The 15,923-nt window shown below is 44.5% G+C and overlaps 1 protein-coding gene across 3 annotated transcripts in view; it reads right to left on the reverse strand.

Annotated features, from left to right (window-relative positions):
* EML1 (EMAP like 1) overlaps positions 1 to 15,923 on the reverse strand; it is a 155,265-nt gene that overhangs the window by 39,887 nt on the left and 99,455 nt on the right. For all 3 annotated transcript variants that reach the window (XM_064292985.1, XM_064292984.1, XM_064292986.1), the window contains one exon: positions 1,444 to 1,472. In XM_064292985.1, the coding sequence (XP_064149055.1) occupies positions 1,444 to 1,472 (29 nt within the window). The remainder of the gene's footprint in view (positions 1 to 1,443; positions 1,473 to 15,923) is intronic.

Here is a 15,923-nt window from a genome sequence, read left to right on the forward strand (position 1 = left end):
TTACTCGACGAGGCGAAAATAAATAAAAAATGAAAAGCACTGAGTTTATCCTTGACACGGTTTCCCACTGGTAATTCGGATATTCTAATTTCAAACCACAAGGCCGCGGCGGCGGCGAGGGAAGTGATTGCTTCTCAGGCACGTTAGGGTAACAGCACACAGCGGGGCAGTCAGCAGCAGTGCGGGTGCAGGCTCAAACGGTGGCCCGGCCAGGGGATGCCCTATAGCTCTCTTAAACTTTCTGCAGATTTTTTAAATTTCCTGTAATCAGCCAATCACCAATCGATATCCAAATTCCAGCCACTTTTTAAAGTCCAGCCAAGGAAATGCTCGAGAATGCTTTTAACTTAGAATTGAAGTTTGCCTCACAAAAACCTTTTCATACAAGGAGAGCATCTGTTTGCCTGTATGAAAACCGTTTCTGGAGCCTGGGCAACAGCTTTGCTCAGAGAGCTACGAGGTGTCAGCGATGCCGCCTACCTTTGCAGTGCGTCACCCGGCGCTTCCCTTGTGATTTCGGAGACAGAGACAGAAGGGCTAGATAAAGAGACGTGGAGTGGGGCAGAGGGACAGGAGCTGGCTAGCTCTCAGTCACACGCTACCCTGCCCCCAGGCAGTGAAATTGGGCACGTTTCAGGGGTTCTGGCAAGTGCACTCAGAACGCAGCTCTGCGAGCTCCTGGTGGCTACATTTTCAGGGCACAATTTCATGCTTCCTGAAAACCAAAGGACCATGAAAGCAGGTGCCGACAAACGCGAAACTCTGACTTTTGGGTTCTGACTCTGAGCTTAAGAAAAAACTGGCAAAATCAAAATTAAGTGAATTTCTTTAACCAATTACATACTTGCCAATTTGTGTGCCCTTTAAATGCATTTTTAAAATCAGGTTAATGTGCTAAAAATAGCATCTACCTTATTATAAAACAGTGTTAAAAAAAAGACGTATAGAAAGGGATACAGATTAATTATTAGTTTACAGTTTAGAAAATCAAAGGCAGAAAGAGGAGAGCTGTTTTTACACAATGTTGTAACTTGCTGCATCGAAAACTTTCCCTTTAAGGGAACGGCAAATGTTTGTGACCAGAGCCCAGTTAGTAAGGAGGAATGACAGAGGCCACTGCCGTCTTTGAACCTGGAAACTCAGTTACAGCGCGCGCGGTGGCATCTCACTCTGCCTCCTTAGCGATGGATCTTAAATCAGTTCTGAAGGGGGACAGTAAAGAGTTTTGTCTTTATGAACTTTTTATGCAGGTCTTACTGTTATTACCTGAGCCGCTCACCCCTCAGCCGCTAATGCCAGGCTGACATCACAACTAGGTTCACCTCAGCCCCACTACACACTCCCGGAAGTTTCTGTGTGTCCAAGTCTGGCCCCTGGGATAGTGCCCCCCAGCTCTGAAGACGTGAGTGGGGGATACCCATAAAAAAGTGCAATCAGACCTACCTGAGCTGAACACGGGTTCCTTGGGTTTGCTGTGAAAACGAAACAGGAACAGTGTTTAAAGGCAGCCTCGGGTGTTGTCCCACTCATATAAGACCCCACAGTCATTAGCTGCAGTCTGTCAGCCGACAGTGCATAAATTACCTGCATTCATAAGGAAAACAAAACCAATTTAACAGCAAAAATGAACATATATTTTATAAAAATGTCCAAAACTAGATGCAAGAGATTCCAATCCTAACTCTGTCACCAACACTGTGTTTCTTAGGGGCACAACCTGCATTTGGGGGAAGGAAGACATTGGGTTCATCAAGACGAGCCCGGTCCAAATGTGAAAAAGGGGTTACTTCTCTTCCTCAGGCTCTTCTGAAACAGACTCTTAAAACCAGCAAATTCTCGACAGAAGACCTTTTGGGTCAGGACTTCTAGAGAAGAGATGACTGTACTCGGAAGAAAGACAAGGGGTGGCAGAAGGGAGGAGAGAAGAATAATGAGTATCGGGGCCTGGCCCCCGGCCTCAGCCACCCTGGGCGCCTGCCTGCCTCCCCCCGAGGCTGAGGCCATCCCTGTGACCGTACCAGGGAAACCGAAGCCCCAAAGGGTTCAAGGACAGCACGGCAGACGGATTGAGGTCATCCCTAGGGCAAGCTTCCCACAAGGAAAACTTCCACGAGGGCGCCCCCATGTACAGAGAGAGAGAGCGGCCATTGGTTGCACGCCTGCTACCTTCTGTCAGGCACACACACCCCTCTCTCAGCTTAGCTTCCCCATGACAACCACCTGTGGGCAGGTGCTGTCACGTCCACTCTAGACAAGGAGAGGGATGCTGTGGTGAAATGAGTTCCTTTATGTGGCCTTTAGCCTTAGTTCTTTGGAAAACTGGCTTGAGAGGTTTTCCCCCTAACCCTGAGGGGTTACCTCTGACCTAGTTTCTACCCCAGAGGGTTTGTTATTTTTGTCCAGGTGGACTGATATTTCCTGGGTAAATTGTAAACAAGTTGGTTTGCTACTTCCTGCCTGGCCCTGGCTGCAGTCTGCCCTGTGATTGGTATGCATCTTGTAGGGAGTGGTCAACAGACTATGCAAATGAGGTGAGTTGTAGCCCAGCTGCAGCTACCATGCAAATGAGTGTCTGTAATCTACTGAGAGAGGATTGGTCAGTTTGTGGTCTTGGTGGGAGGGCCATGCCTTGAAATTGACAAGAAGTTTGTAGATACAAGCAGTCAACCCCATATTTTGCAGACATAAAGAAGCAGCAGAACGAAGCAGCAGAAAGAAAAAAAGAGAGAGGGGAGGCAAGGACCCTTGTAAAAGAGCTGTAGCACTGGTTATGGGCTGTAACAATGAAGACAGGGGGAGGCCCAGAAGGGTCCCAGCGGCAGAACTAGCGGCAGAGCTGGTAGCCACAGGCCTGGAAGGGGCTCCAGTGGCAAAGCTGAGAAGTTTGTCCTCGGTGGTGGTGGGGTGGGGCCAGAGAGGAGACCTGCACGGCCTAGAGGAGCTGAGAGAGCTGCCTGCACTGCAGAAGGGAGGTGGTGGGGTGGGGGGCAGAGAGGAGACCTGCACGGCCTAGAGGAGCTGAGAGAGCTGCCTGCACCGCAGAAGGGAGGCTGCCCGCATGCTTCCTGGTCCTGATTCCTGAGTTGTGCCCTTTTCCCTAAGAAATCGCTTCACTGTCGTCTGTGAGTTCTGTGTGGCCACAGCAATGGATTAATGAACCCAGAAGAGAAGTAGACAGTGCCATGGGAGGGACGGCTGGTGTCAGAGCTGGTAAACAGGTAAGGTCAGGAGACCAAGACACCTGAGCAGCTACATTCCTTGTATTCCTTCTTTTCCTCTTAATTTTTAACTTGACATACACTGAGTAGAAATTACACTTAATCCCACCATGTAATAAAACATATGAATCGATATTCTTGGTTTCTAGTTAGTGGGGGAGCTACTGATGTTTTAAGACTGGGCTATACTCTTATCAAATGTGTTCTAAGTCACTGAATCTGCTATAGGCTTCATTTTCTAAACACTGACCTTTGGTAAAAGCATGACACAACCTCTTGGCATGAAAGCCAGCCCTTCCAATGACTCACAAGGCCCTGCCTCATCTCCTGCTGTTCCCTGCCCCTTCCTGGTTCTGACCCTTCCACTCTGTCCTCTCCCTCAGGGACTGAGTTCCAGCCCCTCTGCTTCTTGGGGCTCTCGGGCCTGCCAGACAAACTCGATGTCAGCCCTTTGCTTGCCCTCCGCCTGGACCATGAGTCCCTGAGAGAGTCACCATGCACCTGCATGAAGTCTGTGCTCAAAGCTGCCTTCACAGTGGGGCTTCTCTGACCCCCTACTCAGCACTGCAACCCCGTCATGCCCTGCTTCTGACATTCCCCGCCCTCCTTTTCTGCTTTATTTTTCTCTACAGCACTTACTGGCTGTATCATTTTATTTTGTTTCTCCCCACTGGGATGTAAGCTCTACCACAGCAGGGGGTGTGGTCTGTTTTGTTCCTGGCTATATTCCCAGTAGGAGCCCCGGTGGTACAGTGGTTAAGTACTCAGCTACTAACCTAAAGGTTGGCAGTTCGAACCCACCAGCCACTCCGCAGAAGAAAAGACCCGGGGATCTGCTCCCGTAAAGATTACAGCCTAGAAAACCCTGTGGGGCAGTTCTAATCTGTTCTATAGAGTCACCATGAGTCAGAATCAGCTTGACGGCAACGAGCACGGGTGTTTATAAACACGTAATTCATAATTATATAAATCCACATGCACACACACATATAGTTATTGTTGGTTGCGGCTGAGTTGGCTCCAACCTCATGACGCATGTCAGAACACAACGTTGTCCAGTCCCGTACTGTTTATATACACAAAACTCTCTGTGCGCTTTGTATGTACCAACGCACTTCTTCTTTCCAGCGTTCTTTGCTTCCTGCAGAAATGCTTTCTATTTGCTATCGTTTTCCTCAGCCTGAAGGCTTTCTTTCAGAATTTCTTGTAGTGCAGCTCTGTTGGAGACAAATTCTTTCAACTTTTGTCTGTCTAAAAATGTCTTTATTTTGCCTCGTTTTTCAAAGATATTTTCACTGGATGTGTGCATTAGTTTCTTAGGACTTCTGTAGCAAAATACCACAAGCTGGGTAGAAATGTATTCTCTCCCACCTCCGGAGGCTAGACGTACAAAAGCAAGGTGTCAGCAGAGCCAGGCTCTCTGAAGGCCCCAGAGGACCTTGTCTTGCCTCTTCTATCTGCTGGTGGCCCAGGCGTTCCCTGGTTTGTGGCGGCATAATCCCAATCTTTGTCTGTGTCTTCACCTGGCCATCTTCCTTCTACGTCTCTTTAAGCAGGGTCTTCTTGTAAGAACTTCAGATATAAAGAGATAAGGGTGTACCCTAATTAACTCATCTTAACTAATTATATCTGCAGTGAGCCTATTTCCAAGTAAGGACACGTTCAGAGGTTCTAGGGGTTAGGACTTAAACTTCTTTTTGGGGGAAACGATTTAACCCACAACACTACAGAATTCTAGGATGACGGTTTTCGTTTTCTTTCAGCACTTTAAAGGTGTTTTTCCACTGTTTTTTTTTTTGCCTTGATTTTCTCTGATGAGAAGTCAGTCATTCTTGTTCTTGTTCCCTTTATGTAATGTGGCTTGTTCTTCTGGCTACTTTCAGGATTTTTTTCTTTATCAAAAGTCTGAGTACGATATGCCTAGGTGTGTTTTTATTTATCCTGTTTAGGGTTTTCTAGCCATCTTAGATCGTGAGTTGTTCTCTTTCATTAATTTTGGAAAGTTATTTCCAGTAATTCCAAAAAACTTCCAATATTTCTTCTGCTCATTCTCTCTTTTTCTTCTTGGACTTCAATTACACACATGACAGATTGCTTGATAAACCAACCAAACCAAACCTGCTGCCGTCGAGTCAATTCCAATTCATAACGACCCTATAGGACAGAGTATAACTGCCCCCTGGAGTTTCCAAGGAGCACCCGGTGGATTTGAACTGCTGACCTTTTGGTTAGCAGCCATAGCACTGCACCACTACACCACCAGGGTTTAATATTATCCCATAAATCTTCGTTGTTATATTCCACTTTTTTCTATTCTTTTTTCTCTTTGTTTTTCAGTTTGGGTAATTTCCATTGACTATTTTCAAGTTTACTGGCTCTTTCCTTTGGTGCCTCAGTATCCTGGTAAACTCAGTGAAAGATCTTTGTCTTGGATAGCATATTTTTCATTTCTGGCATTTCTATTTGACTCCTTTTTATGCTTTCCATCTCTGTTAAAATTATTTTATTTAATTATTTGTTATCATATTTATTTTGCAGTTCCAACATCTGGACCATCTTTATGTCTTGTTCTATTGACTATTTCCTCTCTTGATGATGGATCATATTTTCTTGCTTTCTTGTGTTTCCTGTCTTTTTTTTTTTTTTTTGCTTAACTTAATGATGAATGCTGCGTAAAAAAATAGTAAAGACTAAGGCACGTTTCTTCTTCTGTCAGGCCATTAGTGTTGGAGGCTGAGTCAATCTCATCTGTAGTTAAGCTAAGTCTGGCTGTAAGGTTGCTTTAGTCACTTTTAGTTTTACTCAAATTACTGTTAGATGGGGTAAAACCTCCCCTTTCTTAGGATTTGAAAGCTGAGTGCCTGGAGGGTTTGCCTCCGTTTTCCTGCCCTATTCTCTGACTTTAATGGGCCCTTCAGAGCTCTCTTTGCCCCCTCCCAGCAGTAGAGGGCTGCTCCCTGGTACTCAGTGTCTAAGACCAGGAGAGCTTGGGGGATTTTCTGTTTTCCTGCTCCACCCTCAGTCCTCAGCAGGCTCAGTGTGTCTGGACCTCAGGGAGATCCCTACCCTAGTGGTAGACAGCTGCTGCCTGAAACTTGGTGTGTGGCCTGGAGTGCCCAGGGGAGTTTCTCTCAGTTCTTCCCGTCCTCAGACTTCACTATGTACTCACACTTCAAGGGGCTCCCTCTCAGCTAGCCCTGTCCCTCCTTCTGGTACTTAGTATAAGGCCCAGAGTGTGGAGGATTTCTCAGTTCCTGCTCTGCCCTCAGGCTACAGTAGGCCTGACAAGCCTGGGCCTCAGAGAGGGTCTCTTTCGTACTCCTGTTCTGCTCCTAGTCTTTCTCCTGAGCACTCAGTGAGGGTCTGCAGAGAAGAGCTGGTGTGTGAGAAGATTCCCCTTATGTCTGAGGCTCCCAAGAATTCTGAATTATCACGCCAGTCTACTCTCAGCCTTTAGGAATTCTGTAACACTTCAGTGGATTTCTTCTTACTCACATCTATGAAGGCTTCCTTCTCTTCCTGCTGCTCTGCCAAAGATGAAAGCAGCTGTGGGTTCTGTTTTTCCTAGAGGTGATTGTCAATTTTGGATTTTATTTCATCATGTTACTTTGTGATCTCAGCTCTCCGGTGGGCTTTAAAAACTATCGTTTTGCAGATGATCTGGCTTGTTCTCATTGTTTGAGTGGGTGTGATACCCTCTTGTGATTTTCTGTGTGCTAAGTGGAAACAATGAGCCCTGGTGCAGTGGTTAAAGCACTTGACTGCCAATCGAAAGGTCAGTGGTTCGAAACCACCAGCTATTCCTCGGGAGAAAGATGTAATAGTCTGCTTCCTCAAAGACTTATAGCCTTAGAAACCTAATGGGGCAGTTCTCCTGTGTCCTATAGGGTCACTATGAGTTCGAATCGACTCAACAGCAGTGGGTTTGGAAGTGGATGCAGAAGTCCTACCTGTAAATGTTACATATTATTATATTCAAAGGCAGGGGAAAGGCAAACAAGAAAAGGCTAAAGCAAAAGATTACAATGCAAATCTACTAGTTATGGAAAAATAATAAAAAAGAAGTCATGTAGGGAATCAGAAGATAGGAACACTTTTTTTTTTCCATGAATTTGATCACTAAAGTAGAAAGATTCAAAGGCCATGAACACAGAAATAAGCAGTCCAGAACCTTTCCTAGAAATAGAAAAAAGTAATTCTGGATTAAGTTCCTCTTTGAAAATCCACAGAGTAACTGAACTCCAAATATAGGGAGCCTACAGACTTCTGATGTGCAGTGCTGTAGGAAGAACGAGATTTCTATTAAAAGAGTTGCTGTGGTCAGGCGCCATCCTGTGAATTTTGACTCATGGTGACCCCAAATGTGCAGAGTAGAACTGTGCTCCAAAAGGGTTCAAGTCTGTGATCTTTCAGAAGCAGATTTCCAGGCCTTTCCTCCAAGTTGCCACTGGATAGATCCAAACCACCAACCATTCAGCCAGCAGTTGAGCGCTTAGCCATTTGCCTCACCTGGGTCGGCAGTTTGAATCCACCAGGCGCTCCCTGGAAACTCTGTGGGGCAGTTCTACTCTGTCCTATAGGGTCGCTATGAGTTCGAATCGACTCGAAGGCACTGGTTGGGTTAGGGACTCCATTAAAACATTAGAAAAAGGTATTATGACTGAAAACAGCAGGAGGTCACTGAGAGAGGTACCAGGTACTACAGTGCTTATATTTCTTTAAGTCTTTCTCTAAACTATGTATCACTTTTCTGGTATACTGTATTTAGAAAATATACTATTGCTACCATCTGATATAGACCTATTGGTCCCTACTGGTCTGGAGCAACAGAGATATACAAGAGAAACCCAAGATTGGCTGGGCCATGATTTCCGGTATTGTGTGATTTTCCTATATGTGGTAAATCCTGCCTCTATGATGTTAATGAGGCAGGATGGGTGGCAGCTGTGTTAGTTAGGCAAGACTCAGTCTACAGTATTGGATTGTGTCTTGAGGCAATCTCTTGAGATATAAAAGAGAGAAGCGAGCAAAGAGATAGGGGGACCTCATGTTACCAAGAAAGCCGCACTGGGAGCAGGGCTGAGAAGCTCCTCAACCAGGGGAAGATTGAAGACAAGGACCTTCGTCCAAAGCTGACTGAGACAGAAAGCCTTCCCCTGGAGCTAAAAAGCACTAAATTTGGACTTTTAGCCTACTTTGCTGTGAAGAAATAAATTTCTCTTTGTTAAAGCCATCCACTTGCAGTATTTCTGTTATAGCAGCACTAGATGACTAAGACACTATGTTTGAGCCCATTGTTTGCAGCCACTGTGTCAATCCATCTCACTGAGGCTCTTCCTCTTTTTTGCTAACCTTGTATAGGTACCTTTACCAAGCATCTCCTTCTCCAGGGACTGGTCCTTCCTGATAACATGTCCAAAATCTCACCTTCTTTGCTTCTAAGGAGCATTCTGGCTGTACTCTTTCAAGACAGGTTTGTTATTCTGACAGTCCACGGTACATTCAATATTCTTCTCCAACACCATAATTCAAAGTCATCAATTCTTCAGTCTTCTTTATTCATTGTTCAGCTTTCACATACATATGAGGCAATTGAAAATACCATAGCTTGGGTCAGGCACACCTTAGTCCTCAAAGTGACATCTTTGCTTTTTAACACTTTAAAGAGGTCTTTTGCAGCAGGTTTGCCCAATGCAACACGTTGTTCGAGTTCTTGATTGCGGCTTCCCATGGGCAGTGATTGTGGATCCAAGTAAAATGAAATCCTTGACAACTTCAATCTTTTCTCCATTTATCGTGATGTTGCTTATTGGTTCAGTTGTGAGGATTTTTGTTTTCTTTATGTTGAGGTGTAATCCATACCGAAGACTGTAGTCTCTGATTTTCACCAGTAAGTGCTTCAAGTCCTCTTTACTTTCAGCAAGCAAGGTTGTGTCATCTGCATAACACAGGTTGCTAATGAGCCTTCCTCCAGTCCTGATCCTTTGTTCTTCACATAGTCCAGCTTCTTGGATTATTTGCTCAGCATACAGAGTAAATAAGTACAGTGAAAGGACACAACCCTGATTTTAAGCCATGCAGCATATCCTTGTTCTCTTTGAACCACTGCCTCTTGGTCTATGTACAGGTTCCACATGAGAACAATTAAGTGTTCTGGAATTCCCATTCTTCACAATGTTATCCATAATTTGTTATGATCCACACAGTTGAATGCCTTTGCATAGTCCATAAAACACAGGTTAACATCTTTCTGGTTGGTATTCTCTGCTGTCAGTCAGGATCCATCTGACATCAGCAATGACACCACTTGTTCCACACCCTCTTCTGAATCTGGCTTGAATTTCTGGCAGTTCCTTGTCAATGCATTGCTGCAACCACTTTTGAATGATCTCCAGCAAAACTTTACTTGTGAATGATATTAATGATATCATTCGATAATTTCCGCATTCCGTTGGATCAACCTTTCTTTTGGATGGGCATGAATATGGCTCTCTTCCAGCTGGTTGGCCAGGTAGCTGTCCTCCAAACTTTTTGGCATAGACGAGTGAGCGTTTCCAGCGCTGCATCCGTTAAATACAAACCTATAAAATGACAGTGAATCCTCCCAGCTGCTGATACAAGGAAAAGTTCACAGAATGTATAATGACGCCAATCTTCCAAAATTAAAGGTACGCATGGCTTCTAGTCAAAATCAGCTCCTCGGAGGAGTATGCTGAACATGCATTCTTTCCAGAACCCACAGTCAACGGAGCTGAGAGTTGGTTCTTCAAACCTAGTACCGCTTAAAACATGCACGGACTGTGAATTCACATGGATGGGAGACGGTCGTCTTCCAATGTGTTATGTAATTTATCTCTGATTACCCATTTCTTAACAAGTCTAGTCACAAAACACTAAAACCAAAAAACCAAACCAGCTGTCACTGAGTCGATTCTGACTCACGGCGACCACACCATGTCTGAGTAGAACTGTGCTCCAAGGGTTTTCCTTTTTTTAAGTATAATTTTATTTACTTTGTTGTTGAGAATGTAAACAGCAAAACACCAATTCAACAGTTTCTACAGGTAGCATTTAGTGACACGGATTACATTCAAGTTGTACAACCATTCTCACCCTCCTTTTCTGAGTTGTTCCTCTCCCTTTAGCATAAACTCACTGCCCCTCCCCAAGGTTCCTATCTAATCTTTCAAGTTACTGTTGTCAATTTAATCCCACCTGTTGTCGTTGCTGTTAGGTGCTGTTGAGTTGGCTCTGACTCAGCAAGCCCATGGACAACAGAACAAAGCAGTGCCTGGTTCTGTGCCATACTCAGAACCATTGTTATCCTGGAGCCTATTGTTGCAGCCACTGTGTCAATCCACCTTGGGGAGGGTCTTCCTCTTTTTCACTGACCCTTTACTTTACCAAGCATGATGTTCTTCTCCATGGACTGATCCCTTTTGATAACATGTCTAAAGTATGTGAGACTTAGTCTTGTCATCCTTGCTTCTAAGGACCATTCTGACTATGCTTCTTCCAAGACAGATTTGTCCGTTCTCTCAGCAGTCCATGGTATATTCAAGACTCTTCGCCAACGCTATAATTCAAAGGCAGCAATTCTTCTTCAATCTTCCTTAGGCATTGTCCAGCTTTTGTGTCCATATGAAGTGACTGAAAACACCACAGCTTGGGTCAGACGCACCTTAGTCTTCAAGGTCACATCTTTGCTTTCTAACATAGTTCTTAAACGAGCATAATGCTTAAGGTAGACATGTTTTTTACTAGCTAAACTATTGTTTGGTTTTAAGAAAGCTTCAGGGGACATATTTAATTTAAAGTTTTTAAAGATTATCTCAGGTCAATAGTTTCAAGGGTTCATCAAACCTTCAAGGCTCCAGGAAGTCTGGAGTCCATGAAAATCTGAAATTCTATTCCCCATTTTCCCCCCTTTTGATCAGGATTCTTCTATGGAATCTTTGACCAAAATGTTCAGTGATGGTAGCTGGGTACCATCCAGTTCTAATCGCATAGCAAAGGAGGCAGTTGTTCACCAAAAGTTATTCAATGGCTGATTTTTCAGAAGCAGATCACCAGGCCTGTCTTCTGAGGCACCCCTGGGTGGACTCGAACCTCCAACCTTTCAGTTGGCAGGCAAACACATTAACCATTTGCACCACCCAAGGACTCCCACATAAACTTTCCAAAAAACAAACAAAAAAAACCAAACCCATTGCTGTCAAGTCGGTTTCGACTAAGTGAATTTATAGGGTGGAGTAAAACTGCCCCATAGGGTTTCCAAGGCTGTAAATCTTTATGGAAGCACACTACCACATCTTTCTCCTGGTGTGCTCAACCCACCAACCTTTTGGTTATCAGCCGTACTTTAACCACTGCACCATAAGGGCTCCTTTACATAATACTAAATTCCCCGAAAATGTTCACTGTGGTCTTTGGGGTTCACTGTGGTCTAATTTTTTTTCTCTTTATCCCTCTCTTCATCTAACTAAACTCACATTTGCTACCCTGTAGACTGGATGTTAATAAGGGTGAGACCTGATAAAAGCCCAGTGGCCTATCTGGGTGTGCTAAGATGAGTTCCTTTATGTGGCTTTTTGTCTTGGTTCTTTGGAAAAACAGATCGAGGGATTTTTTTCCTTAAACCCCGAGGAGATACTTTTACTCTAGTTTCTACCTCAGAGGGTTTGTTACTTTTGTCCGGGTTGGTTGACACTTCCTGGGTAAGCTATAAACAACCTGACTTTTTGTCTGTCCTGGGCTGCAGCCTGCCCTGTGATTGATATGTACCTTGCAGGGATTTGTTAACAGACTATGCAAATGAGGTGAGTTGTAGCCTACTATGCAAATAAAGTGTTTGTCACCTACAGAGAGGGGATTGGTCAGTTCACATCCAATGCCATGAAATCGACAAGGAGTTAGTGTATTGAAGCAGCCAGTCCCACAGAGGCTTTAGAGACAGAAAGCAGCAGGGAGAAGGAGGAGGAAGAAGATGGAAGAAAGATAAGAGAAGACGCAGAGAAAGAGAGGAGGCAAGGAACCTCATAAAAGAGCTGGAACACAGGTAAAGGCTGTAACACTGAAGACAGCGAGGCGCCCAGAAGGGGCCCAATGGCAGGGCCAGGAGAAGCCTGTCCTGAGGGGGCCGAGAGGAGGCCTGTCTTCAGGGGGGCTGAGAGGAGGCCTTCACAGTTGACAGGAGCTGAGAGCTGTCCCGCACTGAAGAAGCGAGACTGTGCTACATGCTTCCTGATCCTGATCCTGAGTTATGCCCTCTTCCTTAATAAACCACTCAACTGTAAGCATAGTCTGTGAGTTCTGTGTGGCCATTGCAACAGAGGATGAAACCCAGCAGGGAAGCAGAGAGTGCTGTGGGGGGCAGGCTGGTGTCAGAACTGGTGAAAAGGTTGGAGAATGGAGTATGTCTGACCTCTGCCTCACAGGGATCAGCCTTGGGCTTATCTCCATTTGCATTATCCTCCGTGAAGTTAGACAGTTTCTGATGATGGCACTATTACTCTTACTCCTGCCATTTTACACCAGGGGAGAACTTGTTCAAACTCAGCCTCGACAGATATTCACTGACGTTCTCCTCTCTGATGGGAACTGCCTGTAGCACTTTCGTCCATGCTGACTAACCTACCCTTAAGTTCCTGAGGAGCCAGGGGTCTGGGGGCTGCCTGCCACAGGTCTCTCACATGTGGGTGATGTGTAATGGGGACTCAGGGTGACTGGGGTTAGAGAACTGATAGGGGCCATTTGTCAGTTTGGCAGAGATGTTTGCTTCTGAAAATGCATACTAAGGCTCGATCAAGGAGGAGACTGTGCCAACACGTTATTTCCCTGAAATGTATTCATTCTATGAAAACTTTAGCTCTTGGCATAACATGACTCTTTCTGGAAATTATTTCACTTGATGAAATAAAATTTCTCCTAGAAGTCAAAATACTCTACTATGTAAAGAGTGATTCCTTATAAAAATTGCCCTTAAGAGATTTTTTTTTTTTTAACACTAGAAACAGGATCATTTAAACCAGTTGCCATCGAGTCGATTCCGACTCATAGTGACCCTATATGACAGAGTAGAACTGCTGCCCAGGGTTTCCAAAAAGTGGCTGGTGGATTTGAACTGCTGACCTTTTTGGTTAGCATCCGAGCTCTTAACCACTGCACTACCAGGAGTCTATCTATTAAATGTTTGGAGGTCATTAGAGGCTCTACTAGGAACAAAAACAACCGCTTCATAGACATTTCTAACCAGTACTTCCAGCTTAGCCTGGCAGAGGGGCACAGATATGAACGCCAGTTGGATCTATGTCCTGGAGTGTGGGCAAGTAACTTCAGCTCCACAAGCCTTCATTTCCTTCATCTATGAAGCGGGAATAAAACCACTGTGAGGTACGGGGCACTGATAGGATTGAATAAAACAAGTAATAAAGAGTCCCCCCCCCCACAGTAATTAATTGATTAATATTACTTTCCTCTCCTCATAATTTCATTGATAAGAGCCTACATATCTTTCTGGCTCCTCCCCTAATGGTCTCCAAACTAGAACAACATAAAGAATATCAGGACTTATTATTTTAACATTTATCAAACCATAAAAGACCCATGGTTTTGAAAAGTGAAGCCATCTTTTTAGTTAGAAAAAAAATGCTTAATGTAAATCACCTAATTTTGAGGGCAAAATGTTTCAAAATCTAAAGTAGCTAGTTAACCTATGAAAAAAGTCTTAATTCAAGAAATGCTAAAATTATCTACCAATAGGTGGTGCTGTTTATATAGTCCTTCAATGGCTTATGTTTTGTTTTTTTTTTTAATTAAATATTTAATATCCTTTCATTCATTCAACAAATATTTACTGAGCAGTTACTGTGTGCCAGGCACTGTGCAAGGTCCTAGAGATAGAAAAATTAATAAGTGACAGCTTCCGCCCTCCCAAAGCTTCAGGGAAGGCCACCAGGTATTTGTGTGATGGGGGAGTCACAGGCAAATAAACAGGCAGGTATAATGTAACCTCGGTGGCATGTAACTGAAGACCCAGGGAAGTCTTCCCAGACAAAGGGTTTCCTAAGCTGAGTCCTGAAGGATACGCTGGAGTTAGTCCAAATACACTCAACTGTCCTCGCCCCTAAAACTATCTGCATTCGTACCTTTATCACTCAGGGAGGGGAAAGCCTCCGCTGAGAACTGCACATCACACCATGGCCTCGTTTGTGCTGGCTTCTATATCTGTGTTTGATTTTACAAGACAATAAAAAGGGTTTTCTAAAAATGCTACCGACTTGCTTAGATTTTCATTTCTTGAATTAAGACTTTTTTCATAGGTTAACAAGCTACCTGCATCTCTCAGTGAGCTGCCTGTTCAAGCCCTTTGCCCATTTTGCTGTGGAGTTGGTTGCCTTTTTCTCATTAGTTTTTCCTGAGTCCTTCTGGAACTCAAGGAAACTGGCCCTTTTCAGTTTTGTGTGTCATGACCATTCGCAGAAAGAATGGATCTTCAGGTGCTACTCCTTTCCACTTCCCGCCACACCGTGTGCTATGCTCTGCACACAATAGGTACTCAACTAGGTAAATGGTGCTGTGGAATTGAATGAGCAAGGTGATAACAGACAAAATATCAGAATTTTTGATTCCTCCCTTTTCAGACTGGAGCCCTGGTGGTGCATTGGTTAAGAGCCTGGCTGCTAACCAAAAGGTCGGCAGTTTGAATCCACCAGCCACTCCTTGGAAACCCTATGGGGTAGTTATACTCTGTCCTTTAGGGTCGCTATGAGTCGGTTTGACTTGATGGCAACGGGCTTGGGCTTTTCAGGTTGGAATGGGGGGCAGAAACAGGAGTTCGGGAATCCTGAAGTGTCCCTAGTAGAGAGGCATTTCAAGTTTGGGGAGTGGAGTGAGCCAAGTTGTGCAAACATCGGCTCCAACACTTTGAGGCAGGTCAGTAACAACTGTGCTACCATTGGTAGAGTGCCAGCCACCAGCAAGCTCTGTGCTTAGTGTTCTACACATGTGACCTTATTTAATCCTTTCAACAACCCTGTGAGGTAGGTACTGTTTTTACTCCCACTGAGGTAACTAAGCCCCAAAGAGACTGTTACGGATTGAATTGTGTCCCCCGAAAATATGTGTTGAAATTCTAACCCCTGGACGTGCAAATATGGTCCTGTTGAGAAATAGGGGTTTCTCTTTTGTTATGTTAGTGAGGTTGTCCATTGTAGGGTGTGTTACTTCTAAGTTATAAAAAGAGCAGAACAGACACAGAGGCACACACAGGAGAAGACAGATGCCAAGAACGCCAAGGATCTCTGGCAGGCGCCAGAAACTAGGAGAGAGGCTTGCAGGAGGGATGGACACGAATCAGACCTTGATTTGGACTTTTAGCCTCCAGAACTGTGAGGAAATAAATTTCTGTCTTTGAAGCTACCCACTTGTGGTATTTCTGTTCCAGCAGCCCCATGGGACTGAAACGGAGATTAAGTAATTTGTTCGCAATCACAACAATAAGTTATAGAGCTGGGATGAAAACTTAGTTGTGGCAATAAATCTCTGCAGTTTTAAGTTTTTTTTGGTATATTGTTCAGGGAAGAAAAGTTCATTCCACCAATGCTTCCAGCATGCCTACTATGTGCTGGGCTTTGTTTCAGATGCTGGAGCGCTCTGACCAGATTACAAACACCTGGTGGGCACCACGTGCCCAAAGAATTTGGT

The sequence above is a fragment of the Loxodonta africana genome, chromosome 10 (genome assembly GCF_030014295.1).
Source record: "Loxodonta africana isolate mLoxAfr1 chromosome 10, mLoxAfr1.hap2, whole genome shotgun sequence".
Classification (NCBI taxonomy): domain Eukaryota; kingdom Metazoa; phylum Chordata; class Mammalia; order Proboscidea; family Elephantidae; genus Loxodonta; species Loxodonta africana.